The following is a 25,003-nucleotide window of genomic DNA, read 5'->3' as shown; positions in this document are numbered from 1 at the left end:
AACTGGAGACGGAGGAAAAACCTAAGTAAATCCAAGGGACCACAAAATGACCATCCACCTTCCAATTACTCACATAAGAAACATTATCACTGAAATTAGATAATATTCTATCTAGAAAATGTTTTTTTTTTTCATTTCTGCTTTAACTGTTTTTTAGTGTCACAATGGAAACATCAAATATTATTGAGGATACTTCAAATCAGATCAGTAAAAAAACGTAATTTATTTCACAATCTCAATTAAATTTACATCAAGCTGTTAACATATATACACTATATTCGTTTAATCTAAATATTAACCATTTATAATATTTTACCGTTAATTTTCAACCAATCTTAAGTAAACTTTATGCAACAATGTATTTTGTTGAGCTGACAGCAAGGACCTGAAATATATTCAAGAAAACCACATTTAATGTCAGTAAATGGAATTTAAGATTTACACATGTTGGGAGATACCACACAACTTTAAATTAAGTATAAAGCGGTATTAACTTATTTCTAAGCTGATTTTACCCTTTTGCAGCCAAATCTGCTACAGGAGTTTAGTTATTTGCTAGAGGAATACTTAAAGCTTAGGTAGATGTGTGCATTAATCAGTAGAAATAGAGGCTAATACAGATTTTTAATTCATAAACAATCAACAGTACTAATAGCAGGAAAAATATTAATTTCGTTGATACACCATCTAACAACCTACTTTATACTCCCTTTACTATGCAGTTCTTAATCAGAAAAATTAGATAAATTGGGTTTTTTTGCACTAATTGACTAAGATTATAAGTAAATAAAGAAATTGTAAATTTGGGGCGTTTTTCCCATTCTCTTGCAGTCTCAATTAGTCCAATGTTGGACATTATAAAACCAGGACAGAACTGCCAGGTTTTAAGAATAGTGAATTTTTTAAACACTTTCTGTAATTCAAACTTGATTATTATGAGCAATTAAATACTGACCACAAGTCTTTTTGTAGAGCTTTTAAGACATCAATTTCCTTAGAATCACAAGCCATCTGCAATATAAATTACAGTATAAAATCAAACATCTCACAGCCATTATACGCTTTTAGCACCCTAGGTTAGTAAACATATACTAGAGATTCAAACTAATCTAAACTCCAGGCATTTGTATATTTGAAATAAACAGGTGTGTTAGAGCCAGCTTGCATCATGGTATTAATTATACCTTTAGCAATAGAAATTATCCATAATTGCTATGCTATGGACATTCTTAGGCTATCCTAGATTGAGAGTAGGTGGGTAGTGGTTAACTCACAGTTAAATGAGTCCTGATTAAGGGTTAGAGGTTAGCTATTATTATTAGTGGGTCAAGCTACATTATCTCTTGTTGGGAATTATTTATATTAATCAGTCTCTTCATTTTATGTTAATTTTTTTATGAGGTAGTAATCGTGGTCTCATTAAAATATTGGTTATGTGTTGGGTTTTTCAATGGAGAGTAACCCTTCATAATATTTAAATAACTGATTATAAAATAAATACAGATAACCAAAATATCCATTATAAGCATTAATATTTAACTTTGCTCCATAATGACTCAGGAGGCCAATGAGTTCTTTACACAAATTCTTAGAGCTAATTCTTAGTATTTGTAGCTAACAACAAATTTATAGAAAGGACTAAGTTGCTTTCCTCCCCAAAACGAAATGCAGATTTAAATGTTTAGTCTATTTAAAATCGATCTTGTTCAAGGAGTTACCTTTACTTTATTCCATAAAAAAATTTAAACCAGTACTTACGATTAAAGACTGGAGTAGTAGAACAAGATCTTCACTAAGGTAATTGACTACATAAAAAGAATATTATTAATGTTTAAGTAATATTTTTACTTTTTACAAGCAGCTCAGAATTTTATAAGATATAATTTTCAACATTCATTCAAAGGGTGAAAAGATACTCTCAGAACAGTAATCAGTAAGATCCTGAACAGCTATCAACCCATTTTCAATAAAAGTCTTTCAGTGATGGGGACAAGCCCTGTAGTACTTCCAAGAATATTATGATTTGGTCATTGTAATATGGATGCGAATGCTTATCATTCGTGGAACTTCGTGACTATCACTAGGTCCTCTCGTATTAACCAATTTAATGGACTTAAAAGAAAGAATTTCTCAATTTCATTCAAATTGGGTCATTCCCCATCATTTAGCCTCAATTTTTATTTCCATTATATTTTCCTATAACTATATTAACTTAAACTGAGATGCTAAAAGTTTTAGCCTAATTAAATTATGGCAATTGTTTCTTCATTCTTGATTAATATTTCATTTAAAAAAATTTAAAAACTGTTTTTCATGAATAATGGGGGGTCAAATAAACTTATATTGCTAGCAATGACAATAAACATTTTAGACACAAAATGAGTGGTAAATCCAACAAAATGCTACCTGTATTTTCAGGATCATAGGTTCCAATTACATATTTGTCCATAAACATGCTTTGTTCAGTACTGAGTTTTTGTGGTGGAGGCTGAAAAAAACTTTTATTTTAACTACAGCCATGTCTTGAAGTATTTATTTACACTTAGGGAGAATGACTCTTATGCAAATGTTGCATGTTGAGATGAATTTTAGTATTGCACCAAATCCCCCCCCCCCCCCACTCATGTTGGAAAAGTAAGTTCCAACCTTCAAGAAAATACAAATCATTGGTTCTGTCTAACTTAACATATTCCAACACGATCAAAGCACACGTCAGTGGCAATTTTCCTCCCTTTTCCTTCTACCAGAGAAGATTTTGACCACGATAACCGCAGAGTCTAAACAGTCATTCTCCCAAAGTTTAAATAAATACATTCTTGATATTAATATTTTTGCCAATAACATGAAAAATTCCAAAGAGCTCAAACCAACTACTGTTGGAAATTAGTTATCTCCTTAAGTCAGTATATTAGAGAAAAATACCTTTAAAAGAAGTAAAACCAGCAGTAATGTCACTTCTGTATCAGCTAAGATAGATCCAAATACACCAACTGCTCTGCCATTAACTTGCTGTACTAGAAAAGTAAAACCAAAAATATCCTTTTTTGAAATATGGGGTTATTCATAAACCTTAAACACCAAATAAAAGCTTTTTCGTTAGAGGGGAGTATAGAAATGTTTTGGCAAACTTTGTGCTAAAGGATTTTCAGTTTATACTTTCCGTTTCATTATCCTTGTTATTTCTACAGATATAAACCAACTTGGTGTATTTATCACTTATGGAACCTGCCATTTTCCAAGATGGCGTTAGATTTCCATTAAAAAACAATAGGTCTCATCTAATGGGTGTCACCAACTAACTGTTGTAAAAATTACAACAGGTATATCAGAAACGTTTTGTTTATTAACAGATAAGCATTTTTCAAGATTTTAATTAAATTTATTAAACTAATATTTATTAATATTATATTATTATATTACATTTATAATCAAAAAGTGTCCATCAATTAGACATTAAATTTAAGGGCCAATAATTGCATAAAAATCAATAAATTCAAGACATAAATTAAGAATTAAGCTTAGTAAATAAAAATATTTAACAAACTTTTATCTTGGGCTATAACTGCCATTTGCGATAAGACTGTTAGTGCACCATCCAAGTCACCTAGTCAAAAAAACATCAAGTTAGAAACATACCAGACATTGTCAAATTTTAATTAGAATTTGAATTGCCAGGCTTTAGGGACGTGTCTATGGCTTTCATATTAAAATAGAATCAGTCAGATTGACCCATTAAAGGGGCTCCAAAGTTCGGTGGCAAAAAAAAGAAAATTCAGCATGCTTTTCATTCCCCCCAACCCGCCCCAACCCCTCACTCGGGCTTGGCAGAGGCGGGCAGAGTTAACCATAAATTTCGCACTTTACTGACTTTACACACATTTTGCCACCGAACTTTGGAGCCCGTTTAATTTTCAAAACTTTGCACCAATAGTTTGTTTTTTCCAATAGCTGAAAGTGTAGCACTAGTCAAGCCAATAGGTGGAAGTGTACCACTAGTCGAGCCAATAGTTTCCACTAATTCTTACCTATGTCCAGTTTACAGGATGCAACTTTGTCCAATGCAGTTAAATAGTTCAATGGGCACTGAAATTAAATATAAAATTCAATATTATTTGAAACAAATTGCTTAAAATGAAATAATTAAAAAAAACAGCTTCATTATATAAAAGAAAATGATGGGATCTGATGATAAATTACCCAAAATTGGTATACATGTGGTATACCATTTAACTTTATATCTTTATCATTCTGTTCAGCTACTAAAATAAATGCCTATGTCTGAGAAATTTATGGCCCCTAAAAGTATAATTTTGCTTTGTAGCAGAAAAGAATTCGCACAAAAAAAATTAACTAAACAGAGATAAAATTCGATGGTGGCCATGTCAATTTGTGCAAATTTTCTGTATATTTTCCATCTTGACAATTACAAAAATCACATAGAGAAAGGTACTGCCCCTAAATATGCTGACGATAATTCCCTACAAAATTATCATTATAATACTGAAAATCTGGTCTGTAATAAGGCTTTGGGGGTGAAGTGCACTACAGCGGCCTCATCGAATTTTATATTAATTTTGGTTGCGCCTGATAGACCTTGTCACGTAGATGCCGAGGGTATTTTTTTATTTTGGCCGCAAATGAGTATTTAATTGTTTAATTTAAAAAATTTCTCATTTTCATTGAATTTAATATTAATTTTGGTTGCGCCTGATAGACCTTGTCACGTAGATGCCGAGGGTATTTTTTATTTTCGCCGCAAATGAGTATTTAATTGTTTAATTTAATTTTTTTAATTTAAAAAATTCTCATTTTCATTGAATTTGAATTGTATATTAATTTTGGTTGCGCCTGATAGACCTTGTCACCTAGATGCCGAGGGTAATTTTTATTTTGGACGCAAATGATTATTTAATTTTTTAATGTAATTTTAAATTTCTAATTTTTGGGCATTTTCACGTGTTTCGTTGTACTTATTTCCGTCGTGTGTTCGCCGACACCACAGTTTCGGTGTCCTAATGAATTCCACGTGATATTCCCTTTTTTTATAAAATCAATTACAGTTTTTGTTCATTTTCTCGGTGTTTTGTATTTTTGGGCCACAAAGTGATATTCCCGTACTTTATCAAATCTTATACAGTTTTTGTTCATTTTCTAGGTGTTTTCTATTTTTGGGCCACTTTTTTTCTGGTTGAGATTAAAAGTATATACTTGATGCGTAAGGCTTGGTACTGTCCTCTAGGTCGCTTTATAGATGCCCCATCGCTTTTTTTAGTGAAGCGAGTGCGCGGCGCCAATACGGGGAATCTCCAAATGCGTCAGGCGCCAATACGGGGAGTTTAGTAACGTCTTTTACGTGTTTTGGAAGTAATTATCTTCGTCGGAATGGGGCTGGGGCGTGTCAAAAAAGTGGTGTCGACGGATACACGACGAAATTATTTTTTAGAAAAACAGGCGGTGATGGTATCAGCTAGCAGCGCAGGTTGAGACAAAACGAGTGAGCAGGGTGTAACGGGTTTTGTGAAAACTGACGTTATCGTTATGTGTAAATGCTACACTTTTGTATAATTTAAGCCCGTATCCGAAGTTAGATATTGAAATATTTATTAGTCATGGAATAAAGACTAAAGGGAATCTAAACAAGTACATTTATTCATGAAAGAGACTTACACGATGATTATGGTACAATGGTATATTTAAAACTCTTCACTTTGCCCGTAATGACCTTCGGTGGGGGGTCTGAGGCTACGGCCATCGGACCGACGGCAAACTCTCTAAGTCCTGGATCAAGACTTCCCAGTTCGGATGGTGTACTCTCCCCAGACTCTGAACATTACTCCTCTGATTGACCAACTATCTTCCGCTATCCTCAACTGACTGCCATCGCGGAATCCCTTGACGGACCGACAATCGTCAGCAATCCTCAATTGTCAGATATCAGACTCCCATGTTCAGCGTTAGGTACTGAACTCTCGATCTTACTTCCCCCAGGTCGTTCTTTCTTCTCCCTTCTGGGGAGTTCGGGTTTTTATACGTGATGAGTGTTTTCACCCATCTGACGTCACAGGCTTCTGGCGGAGATAAGGAACCTTGGAAGCTCCCCAGGGGGTCTTTCTTTATCTGTTTTTCCGCCAATCCTGTCAACACTTTGCACCGGCCTTATCGTTTATTCGCGGGAAAAACCAGTTCATCACAAGGGAGTGTGAGACATGAGAGTACGTTTTCCTATATATAACTCGGCTTTTACAACTTCAATTAACAAATACGATTAATTATTTTTCAAATAAACGTTTAATTCTTTTTCATTGCATATCTATATATATATCAAAATAATTATTTGACATTTTCCAAACTATATGTCATAGTAACAACCATCCCCAGCTCAGATTTTTGTGACCTCCTAGTATAAATAAACATATTGTAGCCATTGGTCAGTAGCTAATAGTGTTCTTGGGCGCCAGAGTAGACTTTAGCTCTATACCGGGTGTCTCAAATTATGGCGGGAAAATACCGTCACATCCCCCCCCCCCCCAACTACCTCCAGTTCTCTAATACAGAAATATTCTGGTACAAGACTTCTCTCATGCTAGAGTGGGACTTGAATTTCTCTTTTACAACTGGCTTATAACTCTGCTTCACATGAGACAACTGCATGGTCACTCCCCTTACTTTCTTAATCATAGCCAGGAACCTAGGTTGCTGTGGGTAGAGCCAATGAATGATCCTAATTTGACAGGATCTGATGAAGAAGTTGGTCAGTATATTAATGAGATTGTTGCCCCTATGGCCGCACGAATGGAGGATATTCGTCGTAATATCTGGTTTTCTCAGGCCAAGCAGAAACGATACTATAATGCGAAACAAAGTCACTGGATGCCCCATCGCTTTTTTTAGTGAAGCGAGTGCGCGGCGCCAATACGGGGAATCTCCAAATGCGTCAGGCGCCAATACGGGGAGTTTAGTAACGTCTTTTACGTGTTTTGGAAGTAATTATCTTCGTCGGAATGGGGCTGGGGCGTGTCAAAAAAGTGGTGTAGACGGATACACGACGAAATTATTTTTTAGAAAAACGTTACTAAACTCCTAAAATGACGCCTTTTTTAAAAGTTATCATTTGCGGCCGCAAAAAAAATGGTTAAGTAATCTACGCGTCAAGTGCTACATTCTCCCCCACAAAAAAAATACAAAAACACGGTAATTCCCTAAAACTACTAAATTTTTAAAATTAAGTTAATTAATTAAATTATCATTTGCGGCCCAAAAAAATTAGTTTCGTAATCTACGCGTCAAGTGCTACATTAAAAATACAAAAACACGGTAATTCCCTAAAATTACAAAATTTTTAAAATTAAGTTAATTTATTTAATTATCATTTGCGGCCCAAAAAAATAGTTTCGTAATCTACGCGTCAAGTGCTACATTCTCCACCAAAAAAACGAAATTACATGAGGCCGCTGTAGTGCAATTTTGCCGTTATTGGATTCAACTAACAAAATTATTGGATCTGAATTTAGTATTAAATGAAAAAAGACAAAATGTAGGGTCATATCTGCCCGTAGAAAACACGATTTCCATGATCTTTAGGTTTTAATAAAACCATATAATTAAAATAGTAAATGTCTTGATAGACGAGAAGCATTCCTGGAATGAGCATATATTGACAATGTCATCAAAAATGTTAAGCCACAAAAATGGTTACTTAGACCACTATAGAGAATATAAAACATATGAAAAACCCATTTATTTATCATTATGGTACTCGCTTTGTGCAAAAAGTAACTAAATATCATTCATCAAAAGACATACTTGAAACTTCATAGCGGATACCATTAGAGAATCTATACTTACTAGCATCATTGCAGTTTATGTTTAGAGGGGCAAAATTCTAATTAACTTAAATTAAATTATTTCAAAAGGGAAATCCCTCATAATCACAATACTCGGGGTGCAAATAGTAATTTTTAGAGACATGCGGAAAATTCTAAATAAATTTTTTGTAATAAGAAAATCGGCTACTGTTGAAAGTAGTTTGGATTCCTTTTCTGAAGAAAGCAATAGCGATTTATCAGTTTCATCTGATGAAAGCATCAATGAAAATGTACAGAAGGCTTCTATACCTACATCTTGTGATATTTATTCGGATACGTTTTCAAGTGGTGAGTGTTTATATTGATAATACTATTTTTCATTTCTCTACAGATGAGAATGACAACTTAAATATAAGTTCAAGCGATGCTTTGTTGAGTGATGAGGAAGTGGAAGAATACCTCCGCAACATGAATTGTGATGAAAAATCTAGTCAGTGCAAAGCTAAACCTCTTGGGGCAATAACAAAGCAAGTTGATATCCAAACTGTTTTACTAATATTTTAATATTAACATTTGGTTTGAATATTATTTTCAGCACAATCAAAAGCCAGCGAAAACCATCACCAAAGAAGAGACTAAAGAAAGTTATTCGGAGCTACATGATATCACGTAATAAAATATACGAAAATATTGTTTTGGGACACTCTAATAACAATTATTTGTTTAGCTAATGACTACGACGCCGCATTTGGGGGAATTGTCTCTGAAGTGAAAAACACAATTAGAAATTCAAATCTACAGTTGACAAATGCAGCAGAAAAAAGCTGTCAGTGGCTATTGAATATACATGTTAGAGATCTAAATGAAGTAAAAGCTGTAATCCGACCAATCCTTACCGAAACCCCTCAGGATAAAATAACTGTCAAAATGAACGACCTAGTGCATAACAGAAAGAAAACTACGAAAACTTTAAAATCATTAACTCATACTAAAGTAAGTTTAATTTAAATTTATAAAATTGTTCACTAGACCAAAAATCTTTCACTAATTGATTACATTTTTAACGTAGGGGTTTAATGAATTGACAGATCCGGAACGATTTAGATCTTTAAACTCTTTGTTGCGAAGAACCATTGAAACTGGATGCAAGAAGGAAAAAATTAAATCAATAGATGTAAATGTTCCTGTGGAAGAGGCTAGCGATGTTTTAATGTATGTGATAGGTGCTGCCATTAAAGCTATAAGTCGCAAATCAAATGAAGGAAGGAAATTAGTATCAAAGTTAGTCACTCAAAAAGAAAATATTCCAGAACAGTTGCGATCATGGGTTGCGAAACAAGATCGGGGGGGGGGGGGACTCTTTTACCCAAGTGAGGAGTCGTACAGGTTTTTCGAGAGCATTTACAAGATAATTTCAAAATATTATGGAGCAGTTTATGTTGAAAATAGAGTAGTCAAAGCTAAAGAACAAGTTCTCCAAGATAAAAATATTCTAAATATTTGGAATGGATTTTTTGAAGACACAGTTTCCGAACATGAAAAAATGACATTATTTACCCATTGTTTGCAGTATTTCATAAATACTGTAGCTAATGGACACTTGAAAAAAATCAAGGAGGATTTTAAAAACAAGGCCCAAGCGAAGGCTGCAAAAACAAAAGCAAACTCAAAATCCAGGTAAAGAAAACAGATCCAACTGAGAAACTATAAAAAAATGATTTAACAATTTGAATGTATTTTTAAAACTAAATTTATTAAAATAACAGTGAAGATTAATCAAGCAAATCTTCTATCGAAGTATTACCTAAATTGCTGTGGCAGGGTATTTGATACCTTTTTAGCATTAAGAGTTTTTCGCGGTTGTTACCTAGTGTGTCTACCATAGGGTTTTCATTAGATCCGTTGGCTGCTCTCTGACGGGAAAATTCTAATTCAAGCGGGTCTTGATTAAAATTTGCACTTAATACAAATTTCGCGGTTTCATTTAATGTTTCTCCATATTCAGATTCAATTGCGTTTGCAACAGATGAACTGAGCACTTGCGAAGCGTAGCGGACTTTCATTTTACTATATGATGTGATCCAATGTCAATTTGTGGGCTTTGCGTAAATTCCCAACTTTTAACAACTCTGACTTATAAAGTTTGGCTATTGGTTCCCATGTAAGGGTTTGTCCATTTTTGAACATCAGACGGACTGTAGAACCATTCACACTTGATGCAAGACAATTTCTGGTAGTTTTCAAGAGGTGCGGAGGGTCAAATACAAAAAAAATTGGACGCACTTCATCCACACTGTAAGGATTGATGCAGGAGTAACGCTTACTGTCTGAAGTATTCATTGCAAAAAATCTCCTATTAGTGGCAGCTCCATCACCAATAATTGATAGAATTTTGAACCCGAGCAATTCCAACTTTTCAACTGCTTCCCATATTACTGAATTAAGATCGTCCGCAGTTAAACTGTTAGTAGCGAAATGGGCGAATGGGTACTTGACTCTTGAAGTGGCACCTCTTAGCATTTACATGAGAACATGTGTGGCAAGTTTTTTATCTGAGAAATTTTCGAACCGTAGCCCATTAATTTGGTTACGAGCATCATTTAGGTCAGTGTATCCTATGAGATCTCCAGACTTCTTCTTATACAATAAATCCTCCTTGACTTTAATTTCGTCCAACAGAATGCTGAAGTATTCTTGGTGTTGCGGTAGATTTTCTGGTTTCAAATCTTCCTTCAGTTGATTTAAGACAACATTGTTAAATCCCACAATTCTTTTGTCTTTGGGCGTGTGTCGGAATAGGGTGCTGTACGATGGTAATTCAAGTATATTTGAGTCAGCTAAACTACGGTACGCGCTTGGAGACTTGTTGTATTGATAGATACACCATTTTATCACAAGGGGGTGCCACTTCCTGCCACGTTTATCTGTTTGCTTAATAACTTTTAACTGGGTTCGTAGGAATATTGCCAAAAATGAGTTATCGTCCTTTTTTGGTAAATTTTTCTCCAAGATTTCTTCAATGGAGGAGTCATCGTTTTCTTCAATTCTTTCTCCTTCTATATCTATACATTTATTTGCCCGTTTTTGTAAACGTTTAATCTTTCGTCTAGACAAAATTTCCTTTGATTTAGAAGCCTTGATCAGTTCAATTAGTTCTTTCTTCGATAAAGATTTGTACTTTTGGTTTTTGGTTTTCTCATACAACGACTTAGTTGTCAAAGCATAGCTTCTCAGCTTTAGGCAAAACACACAGGTTTTTTTATTCGTAACGCTCAGGCACATTTCATGGTGAATGGCCCCTGATTCCAAACAAAACTTTCCCCGTGACCTCTCTTATAGCAAATTTACTAGTTCTTCTTCAGGAATTCCACGACATACATTAATTTGGTTGAAAGTAGATATTACATTACATAGTTCAACTACACTACAAACCTTCTCTGGAACACTGATTAAATTATGAGTATCCAAATGTTTCCCTAAAACTGTAATTTAAAGTCGTAATTTATAGTTGCAGCTATTTCTATCCTGCCTATTTTTGCATTGACTCTGTGTAGTTGTAACCTAGTTGGATTCAATGCTGAAAACCAATTTGAGTCGTCTTGGATTTTAAACCACTCTTCGCTACTTAAGAAATTCCTAAAACTTGCAATGTTTGAAAAAGATGAATCATTTGAACTGTGATTAGGTTGGTGAACTTGGTTTTCCTTCTCAACATTGTCAACAGCTGTTTCTGTTGAAGATTCTCTCTTAATATCTTCGTGGTCTGTAGTTGAAGAAAAAATTAGTTCTTCGTGGCTAGAAGTTGTACAAACATTTGGTTCTTCTTGGCCAAAATACGCAGGATTCCCACTTAAATCTTCCATCTAAGTAAATCATTATTAGTTACTAATTAGTTAATACAATTCTCATGTTATATACTTGGTTTTGCTTCTCAATATTGTCAACAGCCATTTCTGTTGAAGATTCTCTCTCAATATCAATAGGTAATGTCGTACCCAAAATTGAAGTTATATTCTACAGAGAAAATATTTAATTTAACAATGTTTCAGTAAAAACAATTATATATGTTACTAATTTAACTTACTTTGTGGTCTGAAGTTGAAGAAATATTTGGTTGTTCTTGGCCAAAATACGAAGGACTCACACTTAAATCTTCCATCTAAGACCATCATTATTAGTTACTGATAAATATGTTAATACAATTCTCATGTTAAATACTTACAATCCAATGAACGGGATCTGGGTTTTGTATTGTAGGTCAATTTTGACCAACAAAATGTTTTGAACACACGTAAGTGTTCCGGGTAATGTTTTCTAGTTTAAAGTCGATTCTCACTTCCTTTAACCAATTTAACCATTTGTGACAAATGTCAGGGTTCCTTTTAGGTTTAGGAAAAGCCACAAAGCTTATTCCTAACATATGAGGTTTATTTTCATACCTAGAATCGCTGTTGCACTTGGGATATGCACAATGTTTCACTCTTCCATTTTTAAAAATAGCTTTTATTCTACTAAACTGATTCACGAATATGCCACACTGCTTTATATGTATACTTATTATCTAACAAATAACTTAATTACTGTCGAAACGGCGTCAAAGTAATAACTCTCCTCTAAAAACTGGCGACCAATTTCAAACTATTTCCGTTATTTTCAAAATTTCGTGCCTGCGTAGAAAATCGTGTCGCACCAAATTTTCATCCCACCCGCGCGTGACCCCCCCCCCCCCCGACTCTTTTCAAAGTTTGAGAGACGCTCTGAATGCCTAGAGGGAAGGTAGAGTGCTATATCCAGTAACATATTAATAATCCAAGATCTAACAACGTGTCCTCCTTTGTAGCAGACGAAACTTAAAAACTGCCAGGCAGGACAAAAAAAAATATAATAGGAACATAAACCATAGGGTAATATGTGAAGCCTCCCATTTTTCTCTAACACAATCCAGATACAATGGAGAGCAGTGTCAGTATAGCATCAGTTCGGCACTGTCCTCTTCAACACAACCCTTGATCCTTTCTACCCATTGTCCATCTACTACTGGCTCAACACTGTCTCAAATGACAAGGAATTTTCTCAAATAAATATGACATTGGTTTAAAAAAACACATAGGGTTTTACTAATGTTGAAAAACGTATCAATCCTCAAGACCAGAGCCAGGTGAAATATTGTATAAACTGTTTTTAACGGCAGAAAAAATACAAGGGGGTCAGCAATAAATGTTAAGATGTTCGAAATTGTTACAGACAAAAGGCCCGTATCTGCGGGGAGGCTGTCAAAAACCAAAACAGAAATTTCCATTATGGTTATTTTGTTAATCATATCATTGCAACGGATGCCCTAATGTATAAAACCTAACTTACCCTAGGCATAGTGGCTTTTGCCACTAGGACAGCCTGACACTCCTATTCCTACAGTATTATTTATTATTTTAGTTATCATCACTCCAGAGAGATGGCGCCAGAGAGGCGAGAACCGCCTTGACACCCAGGGGGGCTACTCTATATAAGCTCTAGTCCGAGCCGGCAAGGGGGCGTATATTTTTTTGGCTTCTTGACTCAACGGTCAGTCGGCAGCCCGCCGGAGTAGCTCGCCAGATGTTCCATGGCAGCACTGTTCCTTTTTTGTAAGGTTTATTTTTTGCCGTGGTAGTTTTCTCTGCCACTAGTTATCACAAGCCTGATCTCAACAGCAATTAAAATGGCTCTCTCCTCTCTGGTAATGTTAATTGTTAATTTTGTCACTGATTTTTCGCTATGTAATAAGCATCCGTTGATAGTTTAAGATAAGCTAGTTCCTCTTTGTAATTCTTCTCGGCCCCCAAATAAAGCCTTTATTTATTGAAATAAGGTAATTTTATTTCGATCGAAGCCGATTCGGTTTTCCCTTGACTGAACATCGGTTACATCATGACTCCTTAAACATTTAGACAGCCAAACACTTTGATTTTCAAGTCTGTTTCACAATGCATAAAAAAACTGGTTATGGAAAGCATTAGAATGTTCTTCATTGCCTCTCCCCCGAGTTCTTCGGTTTCCCCTTCCATAAAAACTTGTCTAGGTTAACGGTAATAGTTAAGGGAGCTGTTGGCTCGATCTCGTGGCATGCAGGGCTTGCCACCACCCTCCTACGCATTGTAACCCGGCCACCTGAATTAAGGGCTTCAAAAGTCGCATTAGCCTAGCTGATTATTTTATTATTAATTTACTGGTATAAATTAAATTTCTCCAAAAAAACGTTCTCCAGAAAAATATTTATACAAAAACTCCAGTTATAGGGGTTAGAATGCCGTAATCATGCTTATTGTATATAACACTTGGATATCAGACAACATGTGTAAAGGAGACATCGTGGTTTTGACCTATAAATGATGTCACTGATAAGGAAAAAAATGGGAACAGCATAGCTCATTGTGGTATTTTTTTTGGATGAGGCAGTTGCCGTAGTGTATAACAGCAAGTTCAGTTCGAGTTAATTTTATTGTTCAACTAATTAAGTTTTTATAGCATTTAAAACTTATTCGTTATTTATTTTTGGTCAATTGCTCTGCTAAATGGAAATAAATAACAACATAGACATCTAGTGGAAATCTTCAACGATTTTCAGATGATAGTTTTTAGCATAATGTAAAAATTTAGTCTTACTATGGACTTACATTGAACGGTATACAACTAAACTAAGACCTAGAATCATAACTGTACTACATCATTTAGCTCAAACATAATAAAGGGTTAAAATGATTACGAAACAAAAAATACAGAATTAAATTTTATATTAAGAACATGATTACCTGACTTTGTAAATCGGCGGCTTTCTGAAAATGTTGAATTGCATCTGCTTTTCGACCAAGCCAACTTAAAGCTTCACCCAATTCCAGACAAAGCGCTGCCGCAAGGGAATTTTGCTTCTGCTCCAAAAATGACTTTATTCCGTGAGAATAACAGCTAATAGAAGCGTTTAAATGCTCGCCAAAAGTAGGGCAATGAAGCAGATGATTCTGTTGTTCAGCTTCCAAAAATAATCTTGCACTTTGGACTAAGGCTTGAGTTTCACCAACACTATTACCTAACGTATGTTCACACCTTAAATAAAATGAAAAGAGATAATGTAATAAAATTTCAAATTATGTCCCATAATAATAATAATCCACATTGGAAAACTCTTTTGAGGGCAGACATTTGCTATGGACCAAATGTATTTATTAATAGTCCACTTTAAGAGTAGCTTAAACCCAAGTTGTAAATGTACTACATGTGAAAATAACATTACGTACCGAGCCACTGCTAAACAACAAAACGCAGCATAGTGAGGACATTCTTGTCTTTGAAGCTCTTTCGTTAGTATACCTTAAAGAGAAAATTTAAATTGTAAATATTTTCTGCAAAACAAACGAAAAAAGATACTACTTACTAAACTGTTCACTAGCTTCGGCGACATTCGGTTTTCGTAAAAAACGTCTGAAATAGAAAAATCATATGATTTGCATTACAGTCTATTAATTATAATAATAATAATAATCAGCTAAGCTAATACCCAAGGAACAGTGGCGTAGCTGAGAACTCAAGAGGCCCCCCCGCAAAAATCTCTATGAGGCCCCCCCTTTTTAATTTTTTTATGGTTAGCTGGGGACCACCCGAAGCTTGAGTCCCCCCCGCACCGCGGGCCCTGCGGACCATCAGCTACGCCACTGCCAAGGAATCACACAGGCCTAAGTCAAGTGACTTGTGAAGCCAGTTACCGGTGGCCGGGTTAGGAGTGTGGTGGAAAGCGCCCTTCAATCCATGCTCGAGGGGAAAATACCTCTAACCAGCAGGGACAAAACTCACAAACCAACGCAGGAGTGGTTCCGAGTTTTCACCCAGTGCCACAAGCGTTGACTATCTTTAACATAACTAGCGCTTTGACTTTCTTTAACAAAACTAGCATCGAGTATTGGTAGCTTATACTAAACATTTTGAGAGGTATACAAAATTTAGTGATCCGCTATGAATATGGAACTAAAATTTCCCAATCTTATGGTTAGAATGAAACCAAAATTATACTTTTTTAGCTTGTTAGAAATTATTTTATATTGACCAAGGAAATCATTCCGTCCCAATTCCATGGAGTTCCGAGACATGAAGGAAACTTCAATTATGTTGCGCTATAACGATAAATAAAAGAATTTCTGGATCAGATTGTGTTATACCTTACGTTTCGACCAGCGCTATCAGTATTGGTCAAACAACTTTGTTTCGAATATTGCACACCATTAGATATGCTTATCTAACTATACCTTCTAAATTCTAGAAAATTTTACTCGCACATCTCTAACAACTAGACAGTTTAAAAGTAAACCTTTGCTTAGTTATTGTAAGAGAAATTTTAAAAATGTATTTATCAGGATGCGAAGTGAAAACAAATACAACACCACAGTTGTGTAGACTTGTGAAATGCTCTTTGTTCACTGATATTGACAGAGCATACATATGGTTGAAGAGTTGGGTGGCAATCAAATACTTCCTTTGTTATGATTTTTTCCCCATATAATTTCTTTTGAAAGGATCCCTCATTTTATTATGTAGGCGTTCACCTTTTTTATAATAATAATAATAATCTTGATTTGGCCTCCGCTCTTGATTTGGCCTCCGCTCTTGATTTGGCCTCCGCTCTTGATTTGGCCTCCGCCCTTGATTTGGCCTCCGCCCTTGATTTGGCCTCCGCCCTTGATTTGGCCTCCGCCCTTGATTTGGCCTCCGCCCTTGATTTGGCCTCCGCCCTTGATTTGGCCTCCGCCCTTGATTTGGCCTCCGCCCTTGATTTGGCCTCCGCCCTTGATTTGGCCTCCGCTCTTGATTTGGCCTCCGCTCTTGATTTGGCCTCCGCTCTTGATTTGGCCTCCGCTCTTGATTTGGCCTCCGCTCTTGATTTGGCCTCCGCTCTTGATTTGGCCTCCGCTCTTGATTTGGCCTCCGCTCTTGATTTGGCCTCCGCTCTTGATTTGGCCTCCGCTCTTGATTTGGCCTCCGCTCTTGATTTGGCCTCCGCTCTTGATTATGAACTGGACCGTAAGCGCATCTGATCTGCTGCTGCCTGCTATATTCAGCTAACAATGTTGTCTTGATGTTCGTTGGCGTAAAAAGGGAATCATCGTAATGATAAATTTGTTGAACCAAATTATTGAAACTATTTGGGAACTTGTTAATTAGTTGTTAATATCCTTGTCTTTTACATCCTCTCCTGCCTCAGTCAGTTGTCTCTTTACTTCATATAATCTTCCTATGAATGTGGGTTATGTCTTTCTTGCTCTTGATTTTGGATAGAAAGCATCTTTTAATGCCACCCAGGCTTCCCTGGAAGTGTCAGCTTCACCAATTAAACTCCGTAAATCTTCACTAATGGATAAGGCAATTGTTGAGTAAGCCTTCGCCTCTTTTAGCTTATACTTCTGTTTCACATCTACTATGGCTAATTCTCCTCTTGGTGGTTCCTCAGTTCCATTTACAATATCCCATAAATCTTTCTCTTTTAACCTATACACAGTCTCATAGCTCCTATTTTTATAATTGTCTAAAGTCAATTTGTTAATTGCATTTACTAAATACGACCCTTCCACCATCTTGAAAACCGGCGAGTAATAACACGCGGTGAAATGAGCAATAGGAGAATCTCAAATAAGCCTTGGCGAGCTAATATACATATCACAAAAATGTTACCACACAAAAAGTTGAACCACGCTCTGCTACCACTTGTTAGGGGAATGTGTGGTAACAAAAACGACTCTCTTGAACATTATTAAAAAGGTTTAATAAAACTAGTTAATGATATATATACATAATTATTTCTAACTGAGTGCAGCTAACCAAGTCAAACAAGCAACAAACAGAACCTCTTGAGACCTGGGGAATATACAGGTTTGCCAGATCATTTATAAGCTAGTGGTAAATGTAGAGTCACGTGACTAAACATAACGTTTGTTAATTGGTCAATACGTATTATACTACATGTTAATAATTGTTAAAGCTAATTTAATATACTTTTAACAAATGGTTTTACTCCTACCTTTCTAGTCGGACACAATACGTCTCAATAAATGGGAAAACATCAACTCATAGATAGAGCTGTTAAACTGGGAGTACCACAAGGAAGTATACTAGGACCACTTCTCTTCCCCATTTATGTAAATAATTTTTCTGAAGCACTAGAATTTACTAAACCATATCAATTCGCTGATGACACGACCCATATGAAGTAATTAAGAAGCTAGACGCTGAATATGAAAATTGTGTAAAATGGTTTGATAAAGTAGGCATGTCTATCAAGGCCAAAAAATCAGAGTTCATACTTTTTGGTCCCATGAACAAGCTATTAAAATGGTCTAAGTAAATTCTTTACCAATTTCTGGGATTAAAAGAGTAAAAACAGTCAGATATTTAGGTTTCCACCTAGATGAAAACCAAACATGGACTCCTCAAATTGAAAGTATAATTAGTAAAATCAAATCAAGAATTTCCATACTTAGGAAGTAAGACAATTCCTGCCATCTCACATTCTGTTGCTTCGGTATAAAACTTCTATCTTACCAATCTTTAATTATGGAGATATATTATACTGCAATGCATCTCAAGAAAACGTATCACGACTGCAAGTATTTTAAAACTCTATGGGAAAAATTATCCTAGGAGTAAACCAAAGAACTTCAACAAAATATGTTCATACGCAGCTATCATGGACTCTACTCGATACACGAAGAAAAATTCATATGGCCACTTTTGTTTTCAAACTATTCATGATTAACACCCGTCTTGTTAACCTTATGCGCTCGCATAACACCAGAGGATCTCATACAAATTTATTTATTTATTCAAACCCAAAACTAAAATCTTACTAAATCTAAAACATCAGTACTTTCGAATGCGCTGCCACTGGAACTAAAAAGTATAAATATCAAAGACTTTAAATTGTTTAAATTGAAGTGTTTCGATTACCTACAGACTGGAAATTTTTTAGACAAATTTCAAACTTTTCTAATTCTTCTGTTTGAACTTAAATTTAAAGGACCAATATGTAAACTAGCCCTGGGAGTCTGGCTAATTGTTGATATCCTCAATAAATATGCTTTTTATTATTTTTATTATTACGTTACATATGCTCTGGCGTATGGCAATTAGTTTCGCAATAATGCAACGGTTTAAAAAATGATATTACACATTTAAAATTAATATTACGTTACCAAAAATGAATTTTAAGTTGTTGAAAATGTCGAAACTCATTTGTTTGTTTACACTTTATGGTGGCATTGGGTGAATGTAATCGGTAGAACGAAATACAGACGACACGAGTATCGCAAAAATACGGCCAAATGTCCTAGAAATAAGAAAACCTTAACCTATAAAGTTGCATCGGTCAAGGCTCGATAATGCATTAACTGTACAACTTTCGAAAGGACATGGTACTACCGAATGAATTCACTTTATTAGTTAAGCCGCTGTTGGGATAAAAAATAGGATGTAACTGGCTGTTAGCTAACTAAAACGATCCTCCGTTTAATCTAAAATAAAGAATATGAAAAATAAAAGAAATATGGGACATTCTTTACGTCCGTTATAATCCAAATTAATGTAGAACTCCACACCCTCGATTTGAATTCAGAGATCTTTCGGATATTCGACCCATTGAGTTGGGAATATTAATCTAGAGGTCCAATCAAAACGTCGGATTTCAGTATTTCGCGAAACAAGTTTTTAAAAATAAGAATACTGTCGTCTGCTCCCATCGGCGTCCCAAATGACGAGAAAACGTTATCATTCTACCCGTGGCGCCGTCTATCTCTCAATGGTTCCTTCAAATAAGACGCGTTTTCAAGCAAAAAGATTTTTTTCTTCAAAATAATGGATGGCGCCACGTTTGCTCGTCATTTTAGAGCAGACGGCACATTCGTGTTTTTCAAAAACTTGTTTCGCGGGGAGCAGATTTGATTGGATCTCTAGATTAATATTCCCAACTCAATGATTCGACCGCACGTGAACTCCGAAAAATTGGCTTCCATCAGTTGCAGTAGTACCCTATTTAAAGTTGGTAACCATGCATAATTACCATGGTAACCAGCTTCGTTCCAGCAAGTAGTAGGTAAACGCTATTTACTAAGGGCGAGTCAGTGATTCCGAATCTATGGTACGATGTCCATATTACCTTTGTTATAATGAATTTTAAAATTGTAAAAAATTTGCGAACGAAAACTATCGCTACGCCAGAGAGGGTAAAGTCGCTTCGCTATAGAGAGGCGCCTCTCTTTCAAAAATCCGTCGCATGATTTTTTTTCGCTAAAATGTCCACTAGTCTTGGACGTTTGAGGGCGCTACTATCACCGTTCGCCTCGAGCGGCGCTCGATTCAATATTAGGCGTAGAACGACGCAAAAAGTTTTCAAATTGTTGGATAAATTAACATCAATAAATCTTTTAATTATGTATTGTTCGGCGAAAAATTGTTCTTCACCTAAGAAAATTAAGTCTCGTTTATCTTTTTTTAAGTTTCCAAGGGATAAAGAGCGGTAAATACGCGTTTTTATTAGATTAGCTTATATTCTCATATATTTAACTTTCAAACTTTTAGTTCTACATTGTGGCTGCAAAATGTTAACAATGACAAACTCTTACATAAAACAACTGAATATTTGTACACAAACCATACACTTTGTTCTCTCCATTTTACTGACGATTGTTTCATGAATGTAAAAACCAGAAATAGACTAACAACATTTGCTATACCAACTATTTTTGGCAATAATGAAGATCAAATTTCAGTTTCCCCTTCGCCTATTAAAGGTATGAAAACATCTACCAGGAGAACTTGCTTCTTAATATTTAATTTATTAATTATTATTCCAACAAGTAGTAAAGGAAAACCAAACAAATGAACATGGGTTAGAAGATATCTCAAAAGAAAACACATTGGCTACACACGGGTCAGAGTTAAATGGGACTAAACAAATTCTCCAAATGCACAATTACGCTTTGCCTAATGAATCAAATTGTCAAAATGGTAATTTAAATTTGAAGTTGTAACCCAGATAAATCCCAGATTTAAATTGATAAAACATTTCAGTAGATAAACTTAATGGCAATGGGAAAAGAATTTTGGATTTAAACCCAGAATTGATATTCTCAACTAAACGCATTCAAATTGAACACAATTATAACCATCCAAACGAAAGCTACCCTTCAAATATTGACAATGAATATGGTAAGATAAGAGTTTTGATATTTATTGAAATTAATTTAACTAAACTACTTAAATTATTACACTAGAACCAAATATAGGAGGAGAAATAGAAATTGTAGTTTCGGAAAAGCAAGTAAAAAATAAGTCAGTTCAAACCAAAGTATTTAAAACCAAAAGAGAGTTAAACCTTCTTAAAAGACTTAATAAGAAAAATGCAAAAATCCTAAGAATGAAAAAGCAGTTAGCAAGTATGAAAGTTAAACTGGCAGACAGTAAAAATATATGCGATGTCACAAATGCTACTAGGTTCTTATCTGACTTTGCTAAGGAATTATTTGATTCTGAATTGAAACTAAGACAAAGAAACAAAAAGGGAAGGAGATACTCAACACTGTTAAAGAAATGGGCTCTTTCTCTTTTTTATCACAGCCCTCAGGCATACAGAATGTGGCAAGGTGTTTTATGCTTTCCAACAAAGAGAACGCTGGAGAAATGGTTAGCTCACATAAAAATTGAACCTGGATTCGACCACAAAACGCTTGAGGCCTTGAAAATAAAATTTCAAAATAAGAAAATTAGTGAAAGAGTGGTAGTACTTTCTTTTGACGAAATGAGCTTAAAAGAAAAACTAAATTACAATCATGGAAACGACATCATTGAAGGTTTTGTGGATTTTGGTCCTTACGGTAGAACCAAGCAGTATGCAAATCAAGCTCTTGTATTCATGATTAAAGGCATAAAGCTAAAATGGAAACAACCAATTGGTTACTTTCTAACAAAAGATGCTTGCCCAGGGCAGACATTAAATCTTTTGCTTCACGACTGCATAACTCACCTAAAAAATATTGGACTCATTGTCAAAGCTGTGGTTTGTGACCAAGGGACGGGAAACCAAACTTTGTTCAGAAGTATGGGGATATCAGTTGAAAAGCCATACATTAAAACTGATGATGAGAAAATTCATTTCTTCTTTGATCCTCCCCATCTCTTAAAAAGTGTGAGGAACATTTTCAAACGATATCCAATTATGGTGGACGACAACGTAGTTTCTTGGAAAGATCTTGAAAATTTCTTTGAATTAGATCAAAAAATTGGAAAGTTTCGAAGCGCTCATAAGCTGACACACAAACACATTAATTTACCTGCATTTTCCAATATAAAAGTCAGTTTAGCAGCCCAAATATTTAGCCGGAGTGTCGCCAATTGCATTGAAACGGCATGCTCTTTGGGATTAGGAGACTTAACATTAAACAGCACTTTCACAGCCGAGTTCCTTCTACACATGAACGACCTTTTTGATTTGTTCAATAGCCATCTACCTAATTTTTGTGGCTTTGTTGTTTATGGAGGAAGTGGATGCTGCCGTCTTTCATTAGATAACGTAGATCCTAATTGTAAATATTTAAATTATCTTACGACCGGCAATATTCCAAGTTTCTTGAGTAAAGCGTATCATTTTTAGGATATAATACAACTGAAATCATAGTACTAAATCAATGTAAATATAATTTTGTACCATATTTCAAACCTTAAGCCTTTGCAATGATTGGCTAATATATTTCCCATTTTTTCCTTTAACATGGCTTTTTTAAACACATTCCCTAAAATAGAAAAATAAATTGTATAAAATGATATAAAATAATTATAAGATCTGTTAAAATAATTAAAATTTTTTTCTTTTGACTTTTGAAAGTCGATTTATGTAACAATGGTCCATGCTTATTTTCGATCACCACGTGTGTAAAATTAGAATTTATCAACAAAAACCACATGGCCGCTGATAATAGATGGCGTTAAATAGTCGAGGTGTCCCGTATTTTGCAGAGGCGCCGGCTGAAGTGTAGCTCATTGCAGCAGAACCAAAAAAACACCCTCTTTTCATCTCCCGTTCTGTACTCCCTGTTGAGATCGTATGAGCTTGCAGGTAATAACTTAAATATTATATTAAGGAATCTGTAAACTTATTTGGAAGAAGATAGCTCCGTTTCATTTGCAGGTGCGCTTCATAAACATTTAAGCCTAAAAATCTAAATTTCCCGCCGTTTATTAGCCGAGGCCTAATGTTTATAACTTGAAAATTACATATTTTCGCAATCGGAATATCGACACTTTTTACACGATGGAATAAAACACCGCGAAGGCATTTTCGTAAATAAAATAATAAATAAATGTCTGCAGAAAACTTGTCGTTCGCCGAGAGCGCCGTATTTGAAGAATTATGATCAAATTCGGTTTTGGTAACGTAATGAAAAATAATGATTTAGGTGACGTCATTCTCTCTGCTGACGTTTAACTCTTGGCAGAACCACTCTTTGAGCTCTGATTGGCTGAGATCTGGCTATCGTCTGCCACGGCGTTTGGTCCATTTGCCAGTTACACGGCAGCATTCTAGTTACCTATGAGATTTCTATGATTGAAACCTAGATATGTAGCTATTAGTTTTTCCTCATCGTTCTTTATAAATTTTACTTTACAAATAATGATACTTGCATTTTAATTTAATTTTGCATCGTTTGCTTATATTTTGATAAGTTAATTTATGACTTTTTAATTTGACTGTAGCTGACGTTAGATAATAGGCGCAACGTCCGAGAAGCTAGCGCCTAGCGCCGTTACGCCTACTAGAATCGTTTCGCGAGCTAATACATTTCGGTTTCCTATTTTTTCGCCGCATTTTTCCCTTTATCCGCTTTGAAATTTTTTTATTAAAAACCAAATGGTTTTACTGAAAACAGACTATTTCGCCCGTACGGAGGCCAACGAAAAGCACAGGCTGAAGGTACGGTTCTAATCGGCCCTCAACCAAACTTTTATAAAAATCGGTGAAGTTATTCCTCCGATTTCTATGATTTCATATTTTCATTAGTGGCTGAAGGGCCGCTGAAGCCCCGCATACCTTCCTGCTTCTCAAAACATGTGATCAATGCCGGATTAAGACCCTTGGGGGCCTCTAGGCACTAGGCTATCGGGGGCCCCTTTAATACAAGCAGAGGACTCAAGGATGGAGTAAGAGGGTAGCTAAGCAAACCAACTTTTTCTAGAGTTGACACAATGACCATTTTGAAAATGGGAAATGGTTTTTTTCCATGGGCGCCCGCCGAGGTGGGCAAACGGGGAAATTGCTCCACCCCCCCCCCCCCTTTCTTTAGCCATACCTCTTTTTTCTGTCGAACTTTTTGGGGAGTGCAGTGACGAAGAAGAGTGATCCAGTTACTTGAAATGTGTGTTACATCAATTTCGGGAAACTTATATCCCTATTCCTACTAAGATTTATCGGATCGTTGTATGTTTAAAGGTTGTTTATTTCATCGGGCGAGTTCGCTATATGACTTGAAATAATTTCTGCCGGCGTCCATGCTCTCAGTAGCGTAGGGGGTGGACTTGCCCCTTGGTCCACCCATCTGGCTATGCCACTGCATGCTCCTCTCTATTTGAACTTTGTTTGAACCCAAAAACCAACCTTTTTCTATTTGACTAGGCAAAAACCTAACTTTTCGCCCTACCCTTAATTACTTAATTACACACGTTCCTGAATTCCATAAGTGACAATTCACAACGTAACTTAAACCAAAAAATAAAAAAAATGCCATTGCACCCACTTAAAGGAAGTAATAACTGGACCATGATTATCCAAATTATAGTTCGACTATTCAAATTTGTTTAATGCTGGGAAAATGTTGTCAATTCAAATCCTAACGATGTTTATATAAAAAACTATGCTGGGGCCAAACAAAATGAACAAGGGTGGGACAACCCCCTCTATGCTGAGCGGCCTGACACGGAATCAGAGTGGACAAGAGATTGATTATGCAAGGTTACAAGGTAGTCGTTTTGGTACGGTTCTACCTCTATAGATCACCGTAAAACGAAATAGAGGCTACGCGGCAGTGGCGGACTGGGTCTAAAAATGTGGACTGCCAGGGGTCAAAAGGGGCGTAGACAGGGGGAGACACCCTCCGAAAAAGGAACATTCCCCCCTGAAATATTGTTTTATGTTA

General features: G+C 35.6%; 1 protein-coding gene across 2 annotated transcripts; it reads right to left on the bottom strand.

Moving 5' to 3' along the window:
* Positions 1 to 239: 239 nt before the first annotated feature.
* Hap40 (Huntingtin-associated protein 40 kDa) lies at positions 240 to 19,080 on the bottom strand. Of its 2 annotated transcripts, none has more exons than XM_090170547.1 (12): positions 19,016 to 19,080; positions 15,846 to 15,946; positions 15,214 to 15,260; positions 15,077 to 15,149; positions 14,594 to 14,885; positions 4,026 to 4,083; positions 3,545 to 3,604; positions 2,923 to 3,014; positions 2,407 to 2,488; positions 1,759 to 1,805; positions 956 to 1,011; positions 240 to 385 (listed from the first exon to the last, which is right to left on the bottom strand). In XM_090170547.1, exons 2-12 carry the CDS (start codon positions 15,920 to 15,922, stop codon positions 319 to 321), a joined length of 951 nt encoding a protein of 316 aa, XP_090026673.1. In that variant the 5' UTR covers positions 15,923 to 15,946; positions 19,016 to 19,080; the 3' UTR covers positions 240 to 318. The 2 variants fall into 2 exon arrangements, with proteins under 2 accessions (XP_090026673.1, XP_090026674.1); XM_090170548.1 differs by lacking the exon at positions 19,016 to 19,080 and adding an exon at positions 18,301 to 18,383.
* Positions 19,081 to 25,003: the final 5,923 nt, after the last annotated feature.

This window comes from Leiobunum rupestre, chromosome 1 (assembly GCF_980474605.1).
Source record: "Leiobunum rupestre chromosome 1, qqLeiRupe1.1.hap1, whole genome shotgun sequence".
Taxonomy (NCBI): Eukaryota; Metazoa; Arthropoda; class Arachnida; order Opiliones; family Sclerosomatidae; genus Leiobunum; species Leiobunum rupestre.
This window is presented reverse-complemented; position numbering and strand designations above follow the sequence as displayed.

Coding starts and splice junctions, on each gene's coding strand:
- Hap40 (XM_090170547.1), bottom strand. CDS start 15,922: ATGTCTCGGAACTCCATGGAATTGGGACGGAATGATTTCCTTGGTCAA. Junction 15,261..15,845: donor ATTTCTAACAAGCTAAAAAA/GTATAATTTTGG, acceptor TTTCTATTTCAG/ACGTTTTTTACGAAAACCGA. Junction 4,084..14,593: donor CCGCCGATTTACAAAGTCAG/GTAATCATGTTC, acceptor ATTTAATTTCAG/TGCCCATTGAACTATTTAAC.